Here is a 27519-nt window from a genome sequence, read left to right on the forward strand (position 1 = left end):
AGCTGAGATTCCTGGTGAGCAGGTTCTATGCTGCTAGTTCGGGCACAGATGTTGCTATGCAGTGTGTGGTGCAGGGCCCCAGCCTGAAAGACCGCATGCCTGCTGGGGTGCTTGGGTTACACATTACCAGCATCAGCCTCTTCTAGTCTCCTTCCCTTCCCCCACCACTAGGCAGCCTCTTTTCATTTAAAGTGTGTTTTTGTCTGCACGTGAGTCATTAAAAAAGGGAGGAATGCACCAGCAGGAAAAACCTAGGGAAAAGCAAGGGGCTGAAGCAGCTTTCTCACCCCTCCTTCCAGCCAGTGGCATGCTCTGCCTATGTGTGTGTGTGTGTGTGTGTGTGAATCTCCTTGTATTGTGGCGAGCACTTTCTACTATTTCGTTTTTTTTCTTCGTAACGATGAATATTTCTGCGGTGCACCCTGGACCACAGCCAGTGTCTATGTGAGAGACCGTTAGTAGGGTGATGGGATGTAATAGCACAGTGGAAAGAGGCAGAATCACAGACACACAGACATATACACACACATACAGGAGGCAGCCAGCAAGAGGGGCTGTATCTGTATTCCAGCAAAGCCACAGAGGACCTACTGGAGATGGAAATGGAGGCTGCTTGTTAGGCCGTGAGCCTGTTTAACCAGGATTTAATGGGATGCTTTTTCTGGGGCTGACATCTGCAGAGTGTCTGATCCTAAAGAGAAGGTAACGTTTCAGCAGCATGTCTATGTAACATTTTACATTTTCTTTAGTTGCATGAGAAATGAATGCTGGATACATGAGAAACACCTGCAGAACACTATCCTGCTGCATTAATATATACAATTTATCTCTATCTATCTATATCTATCTCAATCATGATATTTAGCTGGCACATTATTTTTGTGTCGTCTATATATTCAACATACTATCATATGATATGCACGTTGATATAAAGATACATTTTATAACAAACTTGCTACATATGTATTTATATATTCACTTTGGTTTATCATATAGGAATGGACATTGAATTGTTATACTATGTACATCATATATGTGCCAGTAAGCAGCCATGAAGTAAATGACTTTGTAATACATTATTTATTTGATCCTTACAATAAATGTAAGATTGGATAAGAAAGGCACATGTTATTGATGTGACATAGCTGGATATTATGTTGCACTTTGGGGTGTAGTAAGTGCAGAGCAAGGAGGCAGACTTCGGGATGATAGCATAGGGAACAGGATGTTATTCAGGGTTACACTAGAAGACATGCAGATTGCATGATGATGATGGTGGTGGTGGTGGTGGTGGTGGTGGTGTTGGTGATGGTGGTGGTGGTGATGCTGGTTTGTACTGCAGCATTGCCGGAGAGAGTAAAACATTACAGGTTTCACCTTTTCCATGGTCACAGTGTTTCAGGAGGTGCTTAGTTCTATAAATAGCCTTGGCAGATTTAATGCTATACACAGTGATATAGGCAGCCTACCCAGACAGAGCATACAGCTGGGAAACATGAGACACGTCCATTATAATACTCTCAATGGTAGTAAAAAAGAGAGAAAAAAAATCTGCAATGCATTAATGGGGGATGTTGGCAGGAAAGAAATGCTCTAATGGACTTTTACATATCAAATGAGGAAAGTTCTTGTTCTTGTTAAAGCCATTTTAACGTGTCCATTGCTGGATTAGTGGTTTGGTCCACTTCAGAAGGTAAATAGTTAATTCAGTTGGTGCCGGGCATCTTACCCTGTCATCTTCTGCTGCATACTTAAGTAGGCAGCAGTACCTTTTAGTTCATTGTAAAGGTTGTGTGAATAGGCTCATGTTGCATACAGTATCTTGCTGGTAAATAATTCATGAATATTATTTGCACATGCTTTGCATTCAGTCTGTCATGGTGGGAGCAGGAGTCACCTGATGCAGAGTTTTCACTCACTTCCATATTCATATGGAATTTCAATTATGATCGCAATGCCGGACCGGCTGAGAAGAAGACCTTACATGTCATTAACAGACCCTACTATGTGTTACTCAGGTCACAAATGTTGTGAAACCAATGTGTCTAATGACCTTTGTATAGTCCTAGTTACATCCACATGAAATCATTGTGATGTTTTATAGCTCTGAGGATCCTGTCTGTAGCTGATATGGATGCCATGAAAATGTCCACCATTATCCTTCCAAATCCTCACATATAGCCATGTCATGCAGACATTTAGATTGCAAGTTGCTAAAATGTGTAGGCTACGCTAGTTGCCATGTAGGAAGAAATGCTTCTTTAAGTGGATTACAAATCCAAGGCATAATCCATCTTGTCAGGCTTCATACCTGTGTGGCCATTCTGTATTTTACATACACCGGACTCCACTACTCAGTATGTTGCCATAAAATCTAGTTTTGAAAGACCATACTAAATATTCAATTAATAGATTGTTTTATTCATTTCATTTTGGTTGATTTTTCGTAATGGTTTAGAATTTTTACACAATTTTGTCCAAATTTTTAGTAATTTAGAAAAATGGCATTAAATGACTTTGCATTCTACCTCTGGCTGTGTTTGCATGTATGTGAAATGGACTTTGCCAAACCTGTGCAGGAGAAACCTGTCCCCCTATGAGTAGTGGCTGAGTTTGGAATTATATTATTTTCTCCAAGGGATTTAAAATTGATATTTAGGCAACATCTTTAACAAATAATGGAGTCTTTCAAAAAAATTAAACAATGTTGTGTATAGAAGGAGAGTGAATGACATCTCTGATAGGCACCAGCAGGATAAGGTGTCAAAACACAAGTATTAAACCTTATGCCACTCTATATCAATTTAACATGGCAGCAAATAACTGTTCATCCACTTTACCTATAATAGTCATTTATGAAATGCACAGTTGTAAAATACCATAAAAGAAAAATTCTGTTGTATTTGGAGCAGGATATTTTAAAGCCTTATTTCTCTCATGGCAGGTTTCTCATCCACTCTGTCATTCTAGTCTTGGCTTGTTGGACAACTAGTGGAAGGAGTTGGTGGATAAGCCTACAGGCCTCTGCTTCAGAGGAAAAAAGTCATAAACATTATTAATATTGCTGTGGATTTTATTGTTGTTGTTCTATGGTAGTTTTCCAGCTGGAAATTTGTAGGGTTGCCTTCATGCTGTGGTTGGAGGATTCATTTCCCCCCTACATCCTTTTTTTCCATAGGAAAATAGGCAGATCCTGGCAGAAGAGATAAGGGAAACCTTCCCAGACATTTCCTCATCTTACTTCTATGTGCGGGCACTTTTAATAAAAAATAAAAAAAGAGAGAACAGATCTATAGGGGAGCAGTATAAATAAATACAAAGCTAAACGTTGGCCATTTGTAACCCATTTACTGTGTTTTTGAAGGTATCAACTAATTCTGATGACCAGAAGATTTCAATATCATGCAAACAAAGTTCCTGTTTGATTTTCCAGTATGATTATGCCAAACTATTTTTGGCATAAACAGCACCACCTTTAATGAAAAATCTTCCTGTCACTCGGATGCTCCTGCTACCAATGTTAAAATTGGCAAAACCACAAAAAAGGCCATACTCACTAGGTAGGTGGGTGGGTGAAAACCCGTTCCCATCAGGACGCAGACGGGTCAAAGAATGCTGCAGAAGGAGTGTGCATTAAGTAGTGATAGCCCCTCCCACTAGTCTTGAGGGGAGTGGCGGACTAAGTGCTCAAAGGTGTGCGATAAATGAGTGTCAGTGTAGTGCTAGGGTGTGAATGGATGGTAAAAAATAAATATGTATGTATGAAAGTGTGTAATAATGTAAAAAAAAAAAAAATAAATAAATAAATAAACAAATGTGATAAATAGGGGTCAGTGCTGTGAATAGTACATGGGGTGTCAGTACTATGTGTAATACGTGGAGGGATAATGTGCTGGTCGTCAGGCATGGCGTATCTTGCCGAATAACAGCCTATTTGTAACGCCGCTAGTGTTAGCTAAAGCGGGCTGCTCTGCATTCCAAACCAAACGCCAGCACATCATGCCCTCCCAGCATATAAGACCCGGCTGCGTCCTGAAAAAAAGTGTAGTATACGTAGTAAGAAATATCCATGAAACATGGGGTATTAGTTGTTATTTTGGCCAAAATACGCAAAGCTCGCAACCCAACGTCAAGGGTCCCCAGTGCCTTGCGAGTCCCTAACCAGAACTTTTCGTTCCTAATTTAAAAACACAAACAGAAAAAATGGGACATAAAGATCATCAAAACCACAAAAAAGGCCATACTCACTAGGTAGGTGGGTGGGTGAAAACCCGTTCCCATCAGGACGCAGACGGGTCAAAGAATGCTGCAGAAGGAGTGTGCATTAAGTAGTGATAGCCCCTCCCACTAGTCTTGAGGGGAGTGGCGGACTAAGTGCTCAAAGGTGTGCGATAAATGAGTGTCAGTGTAGTGCTAGGGTGTGAATGGATGGTAAAAAATAAATATGTATGTATGAAAGTGTGTAATAATGTAAAAAAAAAAAAATAAAAAATAAATAAATAAACAAATGTGATAAATAGGGGTCAGTGCTGTGAATAGTACATGGGGTGTCAGTACTATGTGTAATACGTGGAGGGATAATGTGCTGGTCGTCAGGCATGGCGTATCTTGCCGAATAACAGCCTATTTGTAACGCCGCTAGTGTTAGCTAAAGCGGGCTGCTCTGCATTCCAAACCAAACGCCAGCACATCATGCCCTCCCAGCATATAAGACCCGGCTGCGTCCTGAAAAAAAGTGTAGTATACGTAGTAAGAAATATCCATGAAACATGGGGTATTAGTTGTTATTTTGGCCAAAATACGCAAAGCTCGCAACCCAACGTCAAGGGTCCCCAGTGCCTTGCGAGTCCCTAACCAGAACTTTTCGTTCCTAATTTAAAAACACAAACAGAAAAAATGGGACATAAAGATCATCAAAACCACAAAAAAGGCCATACTCACTAGGTAGGTGGGTGGGTGAAAACCCGTTCCCATCAGGACGCAGACGGGTCAAAGAATGCTGCAGAAGGAGTGTGCATTAAGTAGTGATAGCCCCTCCCACTAGTCTTGAGGGGAGTGGCGGACTAAGTGCTCAAAGGTGTGCGATAAATGAGTGTCAGTGTAGTGCTAGGGTGTGAATGGATGGTAAAAAATAAATATGTATGTATGAAAGTGTGTAATAATGTAAAAAAAAAAATAAAAAATAAATAAATAAACAAATGTGATAAATAGGGGTCAGTGCTGTGAATAGTACATGGGGTGTCAGTACTATGTGTAATACGTGGAGGGATAATGTGCTGGTCGTCAGGCATGGCGTATCTTGCCGAATAACAGCCTATTTGTAACGCCGCTAGTGTTAGCTAAAGCGGGCTGCTCTGCATTCCAAACCAAACGCCAGCACATCATGCCCTCCCAGCATATAAGACCCGGCTGCGTCCTGAAAAAAAGTGTAGTATACGTAGTAAGAAATATCCATGAAACATGGGGTATTAGTTGTTATTTTGGCCAAAATACGCAAAGCTCGCAACCCAACGTCAAGGGTCCCCAGTGCCTTGCGAGTCCCTAACCAGAACTTTTCGTTCCTAATTTAAAAACACAAACAGAAAAAATGGGACATAAAGATCATCAAAACCACAAAAAAGGCCATACTCACTAGGTAGGTGGGTGGGTGAAAACCCGTTCCCATCAGGACGCAGACGGGTCAAAGAATGCTGCAGAAGGAGTGTGCATTAAGTAGTGATAGCCCCTCCCACTAGTCTTGAGGGGAGTGGCGGACTAAGTGCTCAAAGGTGTGCGATAAATGAGTGTCAGTGTAGTGCTAGGGTGTGAATGGATGGTAAAAAATAAATATGTATGTATGAAAGTGTGTAATAATGTAAAAAAAAAAATAAAAAATAAATAAATAAACAAATGTGATAAATAGGGGTCAGTGCTGTGAATAGTACATGGGGTGTCAGTACTATGTGTAATACGTGGAGGGATAATGTGCTGGTCGTCAGGCATGGCGTATCTTGCCGAATAACAGCCTATTTGTAACGCCGCTAGTGTTAGCTAAAGCGGGCTGCTCTGCATTCCAAACCAAACGCCAGCACATCATGCCCTCCCAGCATATAAGACCCGGCTGCGTCCTGAAAAAAAGTGTAGTATACGTAGTAAGAAATATCCATGAAACATGGGGTATTAGTTGTTATTTTGGCCAAAATACGCAAAGCTCGCAACCCAACGTCAAGGGTCCCCAGTGCCTTGCGAGTCCCTAACCAGAACTTTGGTTGGAGGATTCATTTCCCCCCTACATCCTTTTTTTCCATAGGAAAATAGGCAGATCCTGGCAGAAGAGATAAGGGAAACCTTCCCAGACATTTCCTCATCTTACTTCTATGTGCGGGCACTTTTAATAAAAAATAAAAAAAGAGAGAACAGATCTATAGGGGAGCAGTATAAATAAATACAAAGCTAAACGTTGGCCATTTGTAACCCATTTACTGTGTTTTTGAAGGTATCAACTAATTCTGATGACCAGAAGATTTCAATATCATGCAAACAAAGTTCCTGTTTGATTTTCCAGTATGATTATGCCAAACTATTTTTGGCATAAACAGCACCACCTTTAATGAAAAATCTTCCTGTCACTCGGATGCTCCTGCTACCAATGTTAAAATTGGCACCAGTACAGCTTTGGACTTTTGGGTACCAGACATGCAAGAGACAAAATCTTATGTACGAGCTTGGTCTTTTGCTATAAATCTCCTGGGCATATCTACCCTTTTCATTAGACACAGGTCAATATTGGCATCAAATGCTGGTGCTTATGAGTCTCACTGAAACATAATGTCCTTTAAGATATTGCGTTGTACTGACGAGGCTTGTCTATAAAAAGAGAACCGATAAAAACAAGGGGACATATATGAAAACACAGAAAAAGGCCATACTTGCAAATGGACACAGCCAGGTCAGAAAATGCTGATGAAGGAGTGAGCAGGTGCTTTAAATAATAATAGCCACTCCCACTGGTCTTGAGGGGAGTGGTGTGTGGTGCATGGGATGTGTAGTAAGAAATAATAAATGAATAGTGTGTGTGTGCAAGTGTAATACTATGAGTGAAATATAGGGGGCAGTAATGAGTAAAGTACCTCAATAGAAATAAAATGGATAATGGGGTGCAAGTGTGTGAAACATGGAGGGATAGTGTGTACGTCATGAGGCACAACGTGTATAGCCAGGTAGAAGCCTATTTGTGACGCCTTGATAGTTCATAGAGCGGGCTACCCTGCTTGCTATGCCAAACAACAACACACCATGCTCTCCCAGCATCAAAGACCCAGCTGTGTCCAAGAGAAGCGAATATATGTAGTAATGAAAAATACCTGGGGTATTAGTAATCATTTTGGCCAAAAGGACGCAAGCTCGCAATCCACGACAAGGATCCCCAGACTTGCGAGTCCCTAACTCCTTAAATGGAACAGAACGTTCCTGATGTACAAACAGAACCGATAAAATGTCCATTTGCAAGTATGGCCTTTTTCTGTGTTGTCTATAAGAAGGTAGTTTTAATCTTGCAGTGACCAATAATGTGATGTGAGAATTCTCAGGGTTTTGAATTTATTTGTACAACACACTTGGCTGTACATTTTGAACACTTGGCACTTACAATTACTGTATAATTTATTGAGGAAAAAAACTGTGAATTTTTCTGAAAGTCTTTATCTCATTGGGGCAAAACATGTGCCAAATTTATCAAAGTGGTGAATTCTGTATGATAAATTTGGCGCATCTAACTTGTCATAGACATGTTAGACACTTTTCTCTTTCTTATACCACCTCTTGGTTGACTTAATTGACACCATTTTTTTTGTCCAAATTTTGGTGCAATTTTGGTGCACGGTGTCACATTTTAAGCCATGTACCTGTCTGATAGCCCAAATCCCTTTCCTTCTTACCCACACCCTCTTGTCAAGCACGACGCAAAAAGTGTCTAAAAAAAGTTTATAAATGTGGCGCACAACATGTACACCAGAATTCTGGCTCAATTTTGAATAGTAAATCAGCGCCATTGTTATTATTTTATAAGACCTCTGAATTTTGGACTATCTTAAATACCTCACACTGGATGAGGCAATGTTTGCATGTATTAGGAAATGTAAACCATACTCTCAGTGGGAGAAAAGTGTATGGCCTACAGAGAAAAAGGCCTATTGAGTCATCACTGTTATAGATAAGTGTTTTCTGTCAATTATCCATGTTTTTAAAGTCAAGGAAGGTGAAACGTTTCTTTCCTCAATGAAGGACACTTAAAGTGTACTCAAGGTCTGGACTCTTCATATTTTACTGCTAAATTGCTATTATTGTTAATTCTTCATTTCTGTATGATGTCATTCGCTTTAGGCGACATATTGCTGCAAGCGTGATGCCTGACGAAGTCAAAACATATCAATGTTTATATGCCCCCGACTGATGTGAATTTGGAAAGAGACCTATATTAACCAGGCAAATTCAATATGGAAATAGGAAAAGAGTTCTGTTAGTAACCAGACCTTAGTTCTAAACCTGTCACTGAATACTCCGTTGGTGTTTTTTTAATTTTATCTTGCCTCAAATTCTCTTCACTGTGTGACAAATCAAAGTATTCCTTATGGAGAAAAACATCCTTTTGATTAAATAGGCATTTATTAAAATTACAGGTGGCCCGCCATTTATTTCAGAGCCGGTGAACTAATATCCTTTGATTTTGAGGTTCAATCAACTGTACACATTGAGGTGATACTGTCCTCAATCACAATTCTAGGACAAGACTCATAGTAAAATTGAATTACATCTGCATATATTGCTTTTATAAGCCTGTATTATATGTGTTAGTTTATAGGCAAATCAATTGTGGATTATCTTGGAGAACCAAATACAATTTACATTTTTGCTACAGTGTAACTGACTAATTTGACACCCGATAAGTAAAAAAAATGTCAATCTGATTTCTCTATCCATTGTTCTGTTCAATAATCTTTGATAAAGCCATTCATAGAAAGAAGGTTGTGGTAACCTTAGTAATGGAATATACACAGTACAGAAATGTAGAAGTGCTCCTCATAATTTCATTGGAATGTCCACACGAGTTGTCTTCATGACCGCTCTCAGAAACATTACATTGTTGTATGACCAATAGAGGAAAGCTAAGGATTTTTACAAGAGGTACGTGCACCAAACTTCTGAATGGCGTGCCTCATTAATGGTATTTTCTGTTTTCTATCAATTGTAGATGACGTTTTCAATGTAGAATGCTGGGAGTCATAGTGTCACAGTGGTTAATACTGGTTCCTTTATGTAGATTATGAACCCAACCAAGGCAACATCTGAATAAATCATGTTTATTATCTCGTGTTTGTGTGGGTTTCTTCCGTTCTCAAAATACATGCCGCTGACTTGATTGACTTCCTATAAAATGGGCTTTTGTTTGTGTGTCTGTTATATGGAAATTGTAAACTGAATTGATGCAATACTGTATAGGACTATGAATATGTTGATGTTGTATAAATAAAATATTCAATAGGTAATACATGTAGGTGTACAAATGGTTTATGGCTTATGGAAACGGAAAGTATTAGCCTTTGGGGTTCTACCTCTTAAAGGGAACCCATCACCAGCATTTCACCTATTGAACCGTACTCAACCCTCACTGGCCGCTGCTGTCAAAAGTTCATTGCCATTATCCCCTCTCCTAAACTCCTCTTCTGCAAACATTTTGCGCCTTTTGTGGTAATAAACGAGCAGTCTCATTTGTTCCTCTTCTTTTACCCGCCCACCGCTGAATACTGGCCCGTCCTGAATGCCGAAATCTCATCTGAGATAGCGCGCATGCGCCCATCATGTATGGTTCGACACCCTTCCCTGCTTCGTCCGGGCCACAAATATAATTACTGCGCATGCACCACTATAGTTCCCTGTTGTGCGCACGCACCAGAACATCGATGGGATTTCGTATGTGCTGCGGGGAGGCGAAGAGATGTCAATCAAAAGTAAGGAGGCGGGGTTTACTAGGAAAGGATTTGAGGAATGAAGATATGACTCTTTTATGCTCATTAGCATGCATCATGTCAACACTTAAAAACTGAATACTAAAGCCTAATTAGAAGATAATTATAGGTTACATAAAAATGATTTTTCACCCACTTCCACTAGATATTGTTGGTTTAATAGATGAAATGCTGGTGACAGGTTCCCTTTAAGGCCAATTCGTAAGTCTAATGTAATAAATTGAGAATTCCTATCCATAATCGATAAAATGAGATTTTGATTATGGTTTTATATGTCTATTTCACATACAGTACATAAGACAATCTTGCTCTTAGATTGAATGCATTCAGTTGGATACTGCCTTGGTTACAGTCTAAGGAAAAATATTAAGATGTATAATGGCTGTCATATATATAAAACAGAGACCTTTGCCCTAAAATTTTGACAATCCTGTTCAATACAACAAATGTATACCAGGCCATTGGTCTGTATATAATAAATGTAAGTGTCCTTCAAATAAGTATTTAATAATTAATTTAAGACGTTGAAGGTATTTATAGAAAATTGACAGTGTACTTTGTATTGTACGTTGTTCCTGTCTCTGGGGTCACATGGTTTATGAACCACATTCCTAAGTGTTGAATCATATGGAGACACAATTAAATATTTCACATACAAACAGAAGTATAACCAGGACTCTTTGATGTTGTCATCTACTCAACCCGGGATATCCATTTACACATCTACTAATTGGAAGTGATTGATACAGGCAGGCTAGCCACATTTATGATATTTGATTTGTTGTATACTTTGGTTATTCAGGGAGATATGTTTACAATAATAATGTAATGCAATAAAAAGCATTCAGCACCACACAGTGGTGGATAGGTAACTTCAAAATAATGTATTTATTAGACTTAATCTGAATCTTAAAAGGTTTTTTTAATTTGATAGTCTCAACTACAGTACTAAATTTACCCCTAATCATCTCCTGTACCCCTAATACTGCATCATCCCCTGTACCCCTAATATGGCATCATCCCCTGTACCCCTAATACTGCATCATCCCCTGCACCCCTAATACTGCATCATCTCCTGTATCCCTAATACTGCATCATCCCATGTACCCCTAATACTGCATCATCCCCTGCACCCCTAATACTGCATCATTCCCTGTACCCCTAATATTGCATCATCTCCTGTACCCCTAATACTGCATCATCCACTGTACCCCTAATATGGCATCATCTCCTGTACCCCTAATACTGCATCATCCCTGCACCCCTAATACTGCATCATCTCCTGTATCCCTAATACTGCATCATCCCATGTACCCCTAATACTGCATCATCCCCTGTACCCCTAATACTGCATCATTCCCTGTACCCCTAATATTGCATCATCTCCTGTACCCCTAATACTGCATCATCCCCTGTACCCCTAATACTGCATCATCCCCTGCACCCCTAATACTGCATCATCCCCTGTACCCCTAATACTGCATTATCCCCTGCATACCTAATACTGCATCATCCCCTGTACCCCTAATACTGCATCATCCCCTGTACCCCTAATACTGCATCATCCCCTGAACCCCTAATACTGCATCATCTCCTGTACCCCTAATACTGCATCATCCCCTGCACCCCTAATACTGCATCATCCCCTGTACCCCTAATACTGCATTATCCCCTGTACCCCTAATACTGCATCATCCCTTGTACCCCTAATACTGCATCATCCACTGTACCCCTAATACTGCATCATCCCTTGTACCCCTAATACTGCATCATCCACTGTACCCCTAATACTGCATCATCCCCTGCACCCCTAATACATCATCATCCACTGTACCCCTAACACTGCATCATCCCCTGCACCCCTAACACTTCATCATCCCCTGTACCCCTAATACATCATCATCCACTGTACCCCTAATACTGCATCATCCACTGTACCCCTAATACTGCATCATCCCCTGCACCCCTAATACATCATCATCCACTGTACCCCTGCTCTCCTAACTGTACACAGTCACCTGCTACCCCAAAAATGACTCATTTCCTGTACCCCTAATACTGCTTCTTTTTCTGTACACCTAATACTTCTTTATCTTCTGTACCCCTGCTACCACATAATTTCCTACATCACTAATTCTGTATCATCTCTGGCGCGTCCAATAATGCATCATCAGCTGTACCCATAGTACTCCATCATCTCCTGGCTCTGCTCCTGCACCTCTAATGCTGCCTCAGCTTTTTATTTTTTAATTTAGACAATGAAACTAATTTGTTGAGAATTGTTGTGCACTAGAAATCACACTTTTTGCGTTGTTTGCCCTTTATATTGAAATATTTTGCAGTGACGTGCCAAAAGTTGTTTACAAATCCAATATAACTACACATAAAGGTAGTAAAAACCAACAGAACAGCAGCTTTCTAAAGCCACAGCAAATAAGTGAGTGAGTCATGTGCTGTACAAGAGATAGTCCCTGCTCAGCATAGAACTCAATAGAACTCACGCAATGACCTCATTCCCGTCAGCCGGCAGAGGTGACATTTGTCTCTTCATAAATTATAATTGTATTAGGTGCTATTTCTTTCCAAGTGATTACCAGACTGCTTTCCAGAAATTGGAGTTATCCAGTTGGGACAACTACTCAAATTGCATGTCCCCCTGCCAGCAGCTCCTCGAAGGGAAGGGGGGTTTACAGTTTTGAAGCCATTTGATTGTTGTCCCTGCATTGCTGATATATAGGAAAGAAGGTATTACAGAGCGCCTGTTGGAATGGCCGACCATCATTTTAAGCGGGCTGGATGCGTTTCTGATCGGGGAAGCTCCTCCATAAGCTTGACATGCCGATGCCGTAATAGGGCAAATTACTTGGGTCCTTTTATAATGTAAATAAGAAATACTCTGTTGCTTAGCTTATTGTGCTTGACAATAGCATTACTTATATAATCTTGCCATTGCTATAGGATCCACAGATACGCCAAAGTATCCCGCTGCCAGGTAGGTACCAGGTCACAACACATGAAGGGGAAGGAAGGCTTAACTTACTAGATACTGAACCACCAAGAAAGGAGTCTGTAATTTTATTTCACTAATGCCCCCCTCTGTGTACACCCCTGGTATGTAAGAGATGGATAGATAGATAGATAGATAGATAGATAGATAGATAGATAGATAGATAGATAGATAGATAGATAGATAGATAGATAGATAGATAGATCTTTATTTTTGTTTTGTACTGTCAGTGAAAAGCTGTAGAAATATCTTCTATTCTAGTTTTGCATTGTACTATCCATTACTGTTGGAACGTCGCTAGGACATGCTGACTTAGAACACTGCCTACAGACAACTAAATGTAAAGCCTATTAGACTGGTTGATTTTATTGATTTGTAAAGTACATCCTGCCTTCATTTCATTGTATTACATTTTGTATATGGACTGTATACGAATGATTATGCTCAATTTTGTTTTTGCTGTGTATCCAAAAGAGATTATCCCCATTGCACTGTACAGTCTTATAAGACACCCTTTAAAATACAGACGGAATGCATGACCAAAGAAAAAGTTTTTACTAATTTTCTCTCATGGGATCAGGAATAGACAGAGCAGGCATAGTAAGTTAGGCCTTGTAGCTAAGGCCTAAATTCAAGCCTGCCTAAATATTAACCATTATAAAAACACAGACGCACCATTATGACCGAGCTCATATGTATTAGTATCAGGAATGAATAAGTAAGTGCCTGGTACAAGTGACCAAACAGATTTGTGAATGTGTTTTACCATTTATGTGTGGATGTATATCTATATAATGAAGTTTACTGCTAGAAAACAGTTGCATTACTGTTTTCATCATGGGGTGCAGCCATATCCCAGCAGCCCTACATTCACACTGACCACCAGTCCACAAGAGCCCTAGTAAAAGGGTATGCCTAGGCTTATCAATCAAGTTTATTCATTGTATAATGAACAGTTATACATTCCCTAACTATTTCAAGATCTCTGCTTTCTGTCATTAAATAGAAACAGCTTTGTTTACATACTGAGTTGAAAAACGTCATTATATAATGATTAGGTTTTATTTGCATAAAACCACACAAACCCCCTTTAAACACTTGTGACATAGACTACAAATACCAATACAAACTGTATTGCTCAGTATTTTGAGCATGTAAAGGACAGGGCTATGGAGAGTAGGTCAACAAAGCTAGATTAAAAAGGGAATGGCAGTAAACAAAATCGAATCATATATTTTTGGTTTTCATTCACCACATTTTGAGCAAAAGTAATGGAACAGTGGTTGGAGCCCCCACCGATCAGGCATTTATGGCACATCCAATTGATATGATATAAATGGCTTTCATAGGAGGACCCCTTTAACTCCGAGACTAACATGTGGCCAGTATATGTCAGCAAAACTGTCATAAAGGTACTTCTTTTTTGTCATTAGAGTTATAGTTTGGTGGCTTGCAATATGTACAATAAAAAACATGCCCATAATAATATATAGTAGTGGCCAGATATTCTAGTATCAGTCACACACAGCTATTGTTTCCCAGAATGACTTACCCAGGAGACCACAACTAAGTTATGCAAGAGCTCTCATTAATTTTTTATGACACGTTTTATTATATGCAGACAATTGAAACAAAAGCAGCACGTTGGTAAAACACCAGAATGCGTGCGTGCGTGCGTGTGTATATATATGTATAATAAATATATATACATATATATATATATACATATATATATATTTGTATATATATATATATATATATATATATAGCACACAAGAAAATGGCGACAGCACACTGCAGACACCAATGCCACCTAAGTCACTAAATATAAATGAATATGCATTGCTGCTGAATCTACTTACAATAGTGAGGTTCTTAGTGCACATTTTGATCAAATTGTGTGAGCCTACCTGCCACGACAAGGCGACCTCTGTAAGGTGGGTCCCTAACGCTGCTCATACACCCAGAACTGGGACTAAACCTACATATATCTGGGGATGGTATATATATATATATATATATATATATATATATATATACATATATATATAATTTATGCTGTTGATACTACTTCCCGATATGCATATTTGCTTTTGCTTATTATATGTTCTCTTCTTGTGAAAGAAACATGAGATATTTCTCGATATTTGATGTATCATCATACTTTGAAATGTGTAATGGTACTCCATACTATATATTGCATTGTGAATTTACCTAGTGCCATAAATGAGTGCTGTAATGCAAATTTATTGGTTTAGCAGTTTGTTTAGTCTAGTCTTTGTCAAGTCTGCGCTGTGCTCTGTAGAGATCACCGACATCGGGTGATTTTTAGAGAACTGGAGAGTATTTCTTCCTTGGACAGTTTCTTGTTGCTCAACTATATTTAACAAGAACTTAGTCTTTAAATAGTCATATTATTTAACAAGATGATCAGATACTGTCCTATTTAATTTGATGTATTCCAACATGAAGCATCTCACAAATCATTTTCTCTCCTTTTACAGATGACGGAGGGGCGGCGATGTCAAGTTCACCTCCTAGATGACAGGAAGTTAGAACTTCTCGTACAGGTAAACAAGTAGACTTTACCTTAATGTGTGTGTGTGTGTGTGTGTGTGTGTGTGTGTGTGTGTGTGTGTGTGTGTGTGGGTGTGTGTGTGTGTGTGTGTGTGTGTATGTGTGTGTATGTGTTGTGTATATATATATATATATATATATATATATATATATATTTACGTATGCAGTCTGTAAAGTCATTTTAATTGCTGATCATCTTTTATTTACAGTATATTCTATTAAAATTAGATTTTTTTATGTTGAACAAGAATTTATTCTAGTTGTGGGCACTAGTAGCATAGTTCATACGTAGTTGCTGTGTGTCATTAGTTTACAGTGAATTGATCAATTGGAAATGACTTATGTTGACGAATGTTTGCTTGTGTTCTATAGAATCCACCCCAAATTAGCATAGAAAATAATAACAAGGACCTACAGTAGACATGGATGAACTGCTGCACCTTGCCCTATATAGACTATATATTACGCTTGCCAAATATTAAATTGAGGGCCTTACCGTATTATACCCATTGGCGGATATGTAAGAGAGAAGGTTAGATGTTGGTTGCTTCCTAATTGCCATTTCCTGGAGAGTCACATCCCTTTGTCAAGCGTTAGTGAAATAACATTCCTTTAATATACATGAACTGGGTGGGGGCAGGAAGAAAGAGGCTGTGCAATAGGAAGACTGGGCTATGAGATGAATGATAACTTCTGAGATGTCTTTGAATTCCAGGAAGTGTGTTAATAGTAACTTTTAAACACGGTGTTACATATTTTTTGTATGATTTTTCACGATGGACACCTAGATCGGTATCCTAGACAAGAACATTTCATGATACTTAGTTTCTTTGTATACATAGTTGACTGACCTTTGTATGCTGAACACATATGCCTAAAAACGTAAATATTAATGCATATTCATGAATATGAGAGAATTAATTTGTCTTTTTTTAAATAAAATAAAAATATATACTTCCTAGATTTCATAGCATCAGAGTAAGGGTATGTTCACACGGTTACCAAAATACGGCTGAAAATAGCGAAAACAGCTCCTGATTTTCAGCCGTTTTTTAATCAAACTATAGTTTTTCGTGACTTTTTATGGCCGTTTTTGGAGCTGTTTTTCTATAGAGTCAATGAAAAACGGCTCCAAAAACAGCTCAAGAAGTGACATGCACTTCTATTTACTGGGTGTCTTTTTAGGTACCGTTTTTTGAAAATGAGGCGTAAGGAAACGCCCCGTCGGAATAGAACGTCGTATTTCCCATTGAAATCAATGGGCAGATGTTTGTAGGCGTTCTGCTTCCGATTTTTCAGCCGTTTCTCGGGACGTTTACTGCCCGAAAATCGGCTGAAAATAAGTTGTGTGACCATATCCTAAGACTTTCACTAAACCTAGTATTTGAGTAGGCGTCCAGGTTTTCCTGTGTCTGACGTCAGATAATAAAGAGAACAATTGAGTTACAGAGGTTAGTTAAAGATCATGTGCACATTTTACTTCCAAAACTCAACCCTGCAATTGCATATCTAACAAATATGTGGCTAAAGAGTAAGGGCCCTTTTGCACCCACCAATTATCGGGCAAATGAGCCTTCACAGAATGCTTGTTCCTGATAAATGCCCTGGGCAAAGATCAGCTGATGAACGAGCAAACACTCGTTGGAACTGCTGATCGTATTGTTTTACATGCCCAAAATATTATCGTTGTCGGTAGCACATCTCCCTGTGTAAAGAGGCTCACGTGCTGCCAACAAGATAGAAATGTAGCGCTTTGTTAAAAGGAAATGAGCTCCGATCAACGAGCTGTCTCGTTGATCGGAACTCGTTGTACCGGCCAAAATGGGCAGGTGTAAAAGGACCCTAACACTTCCAGTAAAAGCAGACCAGATGGGCAATTATAGCTCTGTACTTTTCTATGCAAACACAAATAATTTTAATAATATATTATTAGTATTGGTCAGATCAAGTGGTGTTTCATTCTTAACAAAGTTGGATATACAGTAAAATCATTGATATCTACATATACTGTCCATGCAGCATGTACAAATGAGCGTCCCATAAATGAACTATACCCCCTCCAACAGCAGATCTGTAGTCAGGTACTGGTTTTCAACAGTTTATGGGCATGTTCCTACTTGCCCTGGGTCAATTTCGCAAGACACGAGTTAAAATATAAGAGTTTTTGGAATGTGGAAAAAAATTGGGAGACCTGGAGAATACCATATATGCAAAGCAAGGAGCTACATACCCTATATAAACATATTAGATGTTTTCAGCCAATATACATTCATGACCCTACATAACCAAACAATTGCCCTTCCCCAGCAACAGATACGGCACGAATATTGAAATTTTGGTTTTAAATGCAAAGATTTAATAGAATATATCACTATGTAGGGCCAAACACACACAAGCTATTACATCTCCATAAAACCTCTGAGTTGTACAGAGCTGTAATACAACACCAGTACCACTCTATAGGGCCATAATATGCCTCCGATGTGATGCCGAGGATCATATGGAATCCAACAGAAAATTTGGGCATGCTCCTTTGGAGAACATATAATGGAGTTAGGGTCTTCTTACACAGCCCGACGTGGGCTGTGTAAACGAGCGCCGTTCAACGAGACAGCTCGTTCATCGCCACTCATTTCCTCCTTTCACAAGGAGCTATGTATGGGGACATTACCACGAGCGCTCGTCCCCATACATTTCGATCAGGTCGGCAGCACATTTCCTTGTTTACAAAGGGAGATGTGCTTCCCGTCAATGATGGTATGGTTTAGGAAGCATAAAATATCATCAGCCGATAAACGAGCATTTGCCCGTTCATCGGCTGATCGTTGCCCTGTTTACACAGGGCAATAATCGGGAATGAGCGTTCTGTAAAAGCTCGTTTGCCCAATAATTAGCCCGTGTAGAGGGTCCTTTATCCTCCCTTAACTGGTTCCCGACCACCGGCTGTGTATATACGTCCGGCGGTCGGAGTCCTCAAAACCCGACTAAATAGCCTAATAGACTGTTTACGGCGCAGGTTTTAGCTTGATGCCCTAGCGATCAGGCAGCTGAATGTCGGGTCTCCAGCAGTCTGTATCTCCTGGGGACCCTGAGGAGAAGATAGAATCAGCTTTAGCGCTGCTTCGATTGGTCCTGGTGATCATGTGACTGGTCACATGATCATCAGGTGCTGTTAGTGGCAGGCTGCTGCTGGGTTTAACTAGACCCAGCATAGCCCTATCAGTGACATGAGTCACTATAAGGCTGGGTTCACACATTTTGTTTGGAATTTTGAGGCAGATTTTTCTCTGCCTGCACGCCGATTTTCTCAGTGTTTTTTCGCCCCAGGCCATTGAGCGCCACAGGCAAAAAACGCAGCGAAATACGCTTTCTCTGCCTCCCATTGATGTCAATGGGAGGTCAGAGACGTAAACGTCCGAAGATAGGGCATGTTGCTTCTTTTTCCCGCTAAACGGTTTTTACGCTTGCGGGAAAAAAACGCCTCCACCTCACATCGAAATCAATGGGAGGCATTTTTAGCCGTTTTTTGGCATGTTTTCCGCGTCAAAAAAGTGTCAGAAAACTCTGTATGAACTGCCCCTAAGAGGGCTAATTCCACCTGTAACTGGGGTTGCTGTGCAGCCCCAGTTACAGTGGAAAAATATGGTGTAAAAGAAGAAAGAAAAAAAAATAAAGTCCCCCAAAGGTCTTTTCTGACCTTTGAAGGACAGACCATAATAATAATAAAAAAATAAAAGTAACATAAAGTGCAAAAAAATGAATAATAAATACACGTAAAATACCCACCAAAAAAACCTTCCACCCGCCAATCATTGTCGTAACGCCAGCCCTGACCCAATTACCCTAAAATAGACATGTAATATATCAAAATTTATGGTAGACAAGGACAATCACAAATAAAAGGTATATTTTAGGGTAAAACTATGTCATTACCAGAAAAAAATAGCTAAAAAGTAAAAAAATAATAATTTTTTTACTATTATTTTCAAACTTTAAGCCTACAAATTCTAAAATAGCAAAAAGGATGTGTATAAAAATGATTTAAAAAAAAGAAACCTGCATTGTCTATGGAAAAAACATCACAAAAATCACGCTGCTGTCCCAACAAATAAAAATGTTATAGCTGTTTAACTAACGCGTGTTAAAAATGGCTAAACAGTGTCTGGTCCTGAAAGCTCAAAACAGGCAGGTCCTGAACTGGTTAAGGCCAGGAATACACACATTTTTTCATGCAGTTTTTGTGCCAGTTTTTGGCTCACGTTTTTGAGACAATCACAGGACTGGACAAAAGAAAAAGGATGCATCAGTCTTTTCTTCATAACTTTCCTTCCTTTTGTATCCACTTCTAGCTTTGGTTTGAAATGGTGAGCCAAAAACTGCCACAAAAAACTGCATCAAAACCCAAAATTTAGTCTCTCAAAAAATTATAATATTATATAAGGCCAATTTCAAAAATGATTTTTAATACCGAAATGTAGGTCTACTGAAAAGTAGGTACAGTATATGCATTCAATACTTGGTCGGGGCTCTTTTTTGCATTAACTACTGCATCAATGCGGCGTGGCATGGAGGCGATCAACCTGTGGCACTGCTGAGGTGTTATGGAAGCCCAGGTTGCTTTTATAGCGGCCTTCAGCTCGCCTGCATTGTTGGGTCGGTGTCTCTCATCTTCCTCTTGACGATACCCCATAGATTCTCTATGGGTTTAGGTCAGGCAAGTTTCTGGCTAATCAAGCACAGTGATACTGTGGTTATTAAACCAGGTATTGGTACTTTTGGTAGTGTGGGCAGCTGCCCTTGTGAGCATGGAAGATACAAGCAGTGCCAAACCTGCCATGAGGCGAAGTGAGCCGAGAGCCTCAGGTGGCACCACCTACCTGAAAATGGGGGACGGCATTTTCAGCCGGGGACGGACTGGACCGTGGGAAGGGGGCATGCAGACTTAGCAGACGTGCCGCATGATGGGCACGTCTGTAACACTCCTCCTCCTCTCTGACGCTGTATGCAACACGCGCTGCCAGAGAGGAGCAGGTCTGCAGGAGGAGCGGTCGAGCGAAGAGGAGAAGTGACGAGACACACGAGGTACGCTCCTGCCTCGGCCGAAGCTGCTGGGACCGGTACCCGGGAGTATACTGCAAGGGGGGTCTGGGCATTTTACTGAAAGCCAATGGCTCTATGGGGGTGGCATAATCCACCCCATAGAGCCCTCACATCACTATAATGGAAGGATAGGGGGGGTGTCTGAGCGTCCGACTTACTGCAGAGGGCTCTATAGGGGGGATTCTGTCCCCCCCCCCCCTTTAGAGCAGTCAGTCAGATGCTCAGACTCCCCTATCCTTGCAGTATAGTAACTAGTCAGGGCTCTATGGGGGGGATAATTCCCCCCTATAGAGCCCTCTGCTGTCAGTAAAACACCCAGACCCCCCTTGCAGTATACTCCCGACCCCCCAGCGTTGGCCGACCCCTTTTAAATTAGTAGGGGCATGAAGCTGAGTGCAGTATAATCCTTCCCCATAAACCTGCCCCGCTAATTCAGAAGTGATAGGCCGCCGCTGAAGGGCAGGGGATTCTACAAAGGGCGGTCTGAGCATCTTACTGACAGCCGGCGGCTCTATAGAGGGAAATAATCTTCCCCATAGAGTCCTCACTAGCCACCATACTGTATGGTTAGCGGGGTCTGAGCGTCTGACTGACTGCTGAGGACTCTAAGGGGAATCCGCCCCCTTAGAGCCCTTAGCATTCAGTTAGATGCCCAGACCCCCTCCTTGCAGTATTGTAATTAGTGAGGGCTCTATGGGGGGATTATTCAGCCCCATAGAGCCCTCAGCTGTCAGTAAGATGCTCAGACAACCCCCCCATCACTTAAATTAGTGGGGGCAGGAAGCTGAGCGCAGTATATCTCCCCACACAGCACTCCCCCACAGCAGTCAGAGTCAGTACCCTCCTTGCAGTATAATCCCCCCATAGCACCCTCAGTAGTTGTTATACTGCAAGGAGTGGGGTTTCAGTGTGATTGGTGCAACTTTCTAATTACTTCTTATGAAAAATAATGTTTACTTTTTGAGATACAGCTGCTTTGTATGCTGTATACAGAGCAGCTGTATATAGCGCAGAATCCTGTATCCCTCAGGTCAGCGGCACTGATGGATTCAGTGTCAGCGAGTCCTGCAGGATCAAGCTGTTACCGATCACATGTAAGTTCATAACTTAGATGTGATCGATAATAGGCGACCTAATGGATTCAGGTCTCGGCGCTATATACAGCTGCTCTGTATACAGGATACAAAGCAGCTGTATCTCAAAAAGTAACAATTATTTTCAATAAAAAATCATTACAACTTGCACCAATCGCAATGATAGATATCTTTTTATATATATATATATATATATATATATATATATATATATATATATGTGTGTGTTTTTAAAGGTGTACATAGCCTTTAAACTGTAACTAAACTTTTATCATGTCATAGTGACATGTCAGAAGTTTACATCGGTGGGGGACTGAGCGCTGACACACCCACCAATTGCTAAAACGAAGCAGCAGAAGTTCTTGGGTGAGCGCTGTGCCACTTAATTTAAGATCGACTTTCAGTCAAGTGAGCGGTGTACGGACTCATAGACTTTCTATTGAGCCCATACACTCCTCCAAGAAAAGCCAAATAGAATTGAAGCGGCATACCGCTTACCCTAGCACTTTTGCTGCTTCGTTTTAGCGACTAGTGGGGGGTCTCAGTGTTCAGACCCCACTGATCAAAACTTCTGACATGTCAAAAGTTTTTTTAAAAAGTTGTTACGCTTTAAAGAGAACCTTTCACCTGCGCGCGCACGCTCTCACTCTTCAGCTCTCAGCAGGCAAGTACAAGACTGTGTGATCTCTCGCGAGAGCTCAGTCTTGTCATCCTTGTCTGCCGAGAGCTAAAGAGTGCGAGCGTGTGTGCGCGCACAGCGCTGAAGCCATGGAACAGAAGAATAAGAATTCACACTCTTCTTCTCCTATTCTGTTCCGTAGTGGTGGCGGAGCTGCGCGCTCGCGCGCACATGCTCTCCTCTCTCCAGCTCTTGCTGTGACACTGTCCGTAGCTGACTGGACAATGTCACAGCCATAGTAACACGCCCCCTTGCCAATTACCTCCCCATTGACAGTTCAGGGGGTTATTTAATATTGGGCGCCAAATATTACGGCACGATATCTAAATAACGAAGGAGGATAGGAGAAAAAAAATGCCCCAGAGTTTGTGCTGCCCTGCCCATTACATGCTGCACACGTATGGGCAGGTAAAAGGTTCTCTTTAAGGCCCCATGCACATGACATGACTGTATTTTTTTACTAAAATCACCTGTATTCCACCCATATTTACGGACCCGTGCCCGTAAATACGGGTCTGTTCTCACTCGTATTCCACCCATATTTACGAACCCGTTTTCTCTGCTATATTGCACTGCTCTAATCGGCAGCCCCTTCTCTCTATTCAGCAATGATAGAGAGAAGAGGCTGCTGATCAGTGCTGGATAGAGAGGGGGCAGCCCCTTCTCTCTATCCAGCACTGATTGCCAGCCTCTTCTCTCTATCCAGCTCTGATCGGCAGCCTCTTCTCTCTATCAGTGCTGGATAGAGAGAAGGGGCAGCCCTTTCGGGCAGAGTTTCCGCAGCGGAATACAGCGACAGAAAGAAAAATAAGTTTATACTTACCCCGGCCGTTGTCTCGGTGGTGCGTCCCTCTTTTGACATCCAGTCCGACCTCCCTGGATGACGTGGCAGTCCATGTGACCGCTGCCGCCTGTGATTGGCTGCAGCAGTCACATGGGATGAAACTTTATCCCAGGAGGCCGGACTGGAGGAAGAAGCAGGAAGTTCTGGGTCAGTATGAACTTTTTTTTGTTGCAGGTTTTTACTCACTGTCCAGCGGTAGTCACTGTCAAGGCTGTTGAAAGCGTTACTGCCGATCAGTGCAGCCTCTTCTCTCTATCCTGCACTGATCGTTTAACTCTTTCAGCACCCTGGACAGTGACTATCCCTTGACGTCGCCTAGCAACGCTCCCATAATTACGGGTACACACACGTAGCCACCCGTAATTACGGGAGCCCTATAGACATCTATGGGCCTGTCCGTGCCGTAATTACGGCCTGAAATAGGACACGATCTATATTTTCAACGGCCCGGGCACCTTCCCGTAAGCAAACGTGAAGTTACCCGTGGCCAATAGAAGTCTATGGGCCCATAATTATGGGTGCATGGGGCCTAGAGGAAAGGTGTTATAATTTTTTTTTATTTTATATGTTCTACTTTATGGGCCTATTTTTTCTAATTATTTTAATATGTTCCCTAAAGTAACTATTTATTCATATGTTTGTACTTCTGTGGGGGCAGCCATTTTTATTTTTATTTTTCATACTGCTAATTTATGTTTTGCAGGTTCCGCTGGACCATTTGGACTACGTTGTAGATTCAATCTATGACGTAGTCTAAACGGTCCAGCGGAACCTACCAAAAAAAAAGTTAGCAGTATAAAAATTAAAAAAAATTAAATTTGCCACAATAGAAGCTAGAGGTCAAGGAAAAATAATTTCCCTTCATGTAACTCTGCTACCTATCAACTGAAAAGTCATCCGCCAGTGGGGAAAAATGTTTCCCCACGGCGGAGTACAAGAAAGTCTAATTCCCAGGTGAGGCTTTCTTGTACTCCGCCATCAAGAAATGTTTTTCTTACTGGCGGATGATTTTTCCGTTTACAGGTAGCAGAGTTCTTCCATAGCTGTGTTAGGGGGCAAACTCGCCAATTGCCCAGTGCCCCCAGAATGGGCCGCTACTCTTGGGCCAGGGCTGTGTGCTTGCCCCCAGACTAAAATTTGCCAGCCACCCCCTGGCCATTGGCTCCCTGCTCCGCCATTTGCTCTTGTAGGCCACAGCCTGGTTTAGGCCTGAGGCCTACAAGAGATCAACGCTCTGATGACGTCAAATGCCCGGCATGATGACGTCACTGCATCATGCCGACCACGCCGGGCCACTGAACTCAGTTAAAAATCATAAGTCTATTAGGTAATAAAAAGGGGGCATAGAAGATGTTAAACCATTTTCAGTGATAATGCTGCGTTGTTGATCTATTATACTAAAGCAATACAGTAAGAAGAATTCTTTAAATCTTTTCTATACATTAAACATCACTTTAACAAATAAACAACAAATGTTTTCCTATTTTAAGAAAATGTATATACTACGTGTTTGTTGTGTAAAGCTAGTAATGACAAAAACTCGGATAGATTTGGGGGGGGGGTTGTCTTTTTATAGTTCGCCTCAGGCAGCAGAGGGCTAGGGTCACCCCTAGATACAAGGCATATAAGCATTTGGAATACCAGCTTCTCTCACCAGTTTTATTTTATACAAGGAGTGAACTGAGCGCCTGGAGCTATTAATATGTGTAACAAACCAGACCAGACTAGCGGTACTGTAAATGCTGACTCAGCCTGTATTGTTTCATTTCTTCCTTGTGGATGCTGCAAGGAAACACATGGTCATGATTTTTCCTAATATTTATACCATTGTGTACAATTGGGCCACACGTATTATTACTGCAAAACACCTTATAAATCTTCTACACAGACTGATCTAGTTGGCTGTGAATCATGTTCTTGTTCATTCACAATTATTTGCTTATTATAGATGGTCCTGACTGCATGTAATTATAGGAATAGTCTGGGCTCAACCAGGTCCCTGTGGGAAACACCTTGTTAATCTAAAACATGAATGTATAATTCGATATTACTGCAAGAGTGTGGGTCAGGATTATCATTAGTTACAGTAGTCTTGTGGGATTGCTGCTATTCAATGCAAAAATATAAATATTTTTTTTATCATTAGACATTGAAATTATATTATCACAGTTCTTGAAACTGTGGGAGTATTATAACTGACCCCAAATGAGCCCAAAATAATGTTTCAGGCTTTTTATATGGAACTTGTTAATACCTTCTGCAGATATTTACAAGAATGTGAACAATGTATGTTAGAGCATTCCCCCACTAAAATAATAAAACATCACTTCCGATTAGCTGCATGCGTAGTCCTCTTCTGTTAAGGACCTGTTCACATCTGTATTCGGCATTCCATTGTTCTGCTCCGTCAGAGACGGAAGCGCAGGCTCCGTTTAACAAGGGAGACAACCGGTGCCCGACGGAACCCATTAACTTTAATGGGTTCCATCGGGGTGTTCGTGGATTTACCGGAAACAATAGTGAAGCACGATGTGCTATTGTTTCCAGTATTTTTGGCGGAATCTGCGATGGAGACCCATAAAGGAGTTTCCAACGCAGATGTGAACAGGGCCTAAGGTTTTAGCCATTCTATGTTTCCTAGTTAAAGAGGCTCTGTCACCAGATTTTGCAGCCCCTATCTGCTATTGCAGCAGATAGGCGCTGCAATGTAGATTACAGTAACGTTTTTATTTTTAAAAAACGAGCATTTTTGGCCAAGTTATGACCATTTTTGTAGTTATGCAAATGAGGCTTGCAAAAGTCCAAGTGGGTGTGTTTAAAAGTAAAAGTCCAAGTGGGCGTGTATTATGTGCGTACATCGGGGCGTGTTTACTACTTTTACTAGCTGGGCGTTCTGAAGAGAAGTATCATCCACTTCTCTTCAGAATGCCCAGCTTCTGGCAGTGCAGATCTGTGACGTCACTCACAGGTCCTGCATCGTGTCGGACACATCGGCACCAGAGGCTTCAGTTGATTCTGCAGCAGCATCGGCGTTAGCAGGTAAGTCGATGTAGCTACTTACCTGCAAACGCTGATGCTGCTGCAGAATCAACTGTAGCCGATGTGGCCGACACGATGCAGGACCTGTGAGTGACGTCACAGATCTGCACTGCCAGAAGCTGGGCGTTCTGAAGAGAAGTGGATGATACTTCTCAGAACGCCCAGCTAGTAAAAGTAGTAAACACGCCCCGATGTACGCACATAATACACGCCCACTTGGACTTTTACTTTTAAACACACCCACTTGGACTTTTGCAAGCCTCATTTGCATAACTACAAAAATGGTCATAACTTGGCCAAAAATGCTCGTTTTTTAAAAATAAAAACGTTACTGTAAACTACATTGCAGCGCCGATCTGCTGCACTAGCAGATAGGGGTTGCAAAATCTGGTGACAGAGCCTCTTTAAATCTGTTTCGGAAATTGATGGGTTGCACCGATATGACAACAGTTCTAAATGACTTGTAACCAAGCTTTCCTAGAATCGGGAACATCAAATATTCCTGGTTATGTTGCATTATTGAAGGGGATATATTACTGTACTTCTCACTAGATTTGATGTTCAGGACTCTGAGAAAGCTGAGTGACACACTGTTTGTTGTCTGCTGCATGCAAAATATGTAAAACAGTTTGTAGATTGCACACAGGTAGCAATGACGCTATGGAGAAATAATATTACAGTTAGCGCCAGATGAGAGCCAGAGAGGAGGACAAGTCTATTTAGAAGCAAAGTGTGGCTTGCTGGTTGCTGATTTCGGCACTATGCTTCTGTTTTTTGGGTTCTGTATGGTGGTATTACTTGGGCACTTCATATTGGTATTATCGTGTATAGCACTTTGTGCTATTATTATTACTTAGCACTATATGGCAGTATTATTTGAGCATGGCATGATAAAGTTGTTGATTATTGCGCTTATTATTCCTGATTTTTATTTATTTTATAAATATCTTTTTATTCGACAAAGTTCAGATGTACAATAGCAAGTACACATACAGTCATGTAACACAGTACCAAACAATTCTGCAAAACTATTGTTATTCCTGATTTTTACTGATCTATCCTTTGTTTCACAATTTTTGCCCGGGGCCTCCATACACCTTGAATCTGGTCCTGCCTGCGGTACTTTAGATACTGCACAGTGTTGATTAAACAAGCAATCTCCTAATATATTCTGT

The 27519-nt window shown here is 41.0% G+C and overlaps 1 protein-coding gene across 3 annotated transcripts in view; it reads left to right on the plus strand.

The window, feature by feature from the left end:
* FRMD4A (FERM domain containing 4A) overlaps positions 1–27519 on the plus strand; it is a 383316-nt gene that overhangs the window by 189287 nt on the left and 166510 nt on the right. For 2 of the 3 annotated variants that reach the window (XM_075857392.1, XM_075857390.1), the window contains exon 2: positions 15516–15581. In XM_075857392.1, coding sequence (XP_075713507.1) covers positions 15516–15581 — 66 coding nt within the window. Of the gene's footprint in view, positions 1–344; positions 703–15515; positions 15582–27519 lie in introns of those variants that run through there. The other variant, XM_075857391.1, reaches the window with a different exon arrangement.

Source organism: Rhinoderma darwinii, chromosome 3, assembly GCF_050947455.1.
Source record: "Rhinoderma darwinii isolate aRhiDar2 chromosome 3, aRhiDar2.hap1, whole genome shotgun sequence".
Classification (NCBI taxonomy): Eukaryota; Metazoa; Chordata; class Amphibia; order Anura; family Rhinodermatidae; genus Rhinoderma; species Rhinoderma darwinii.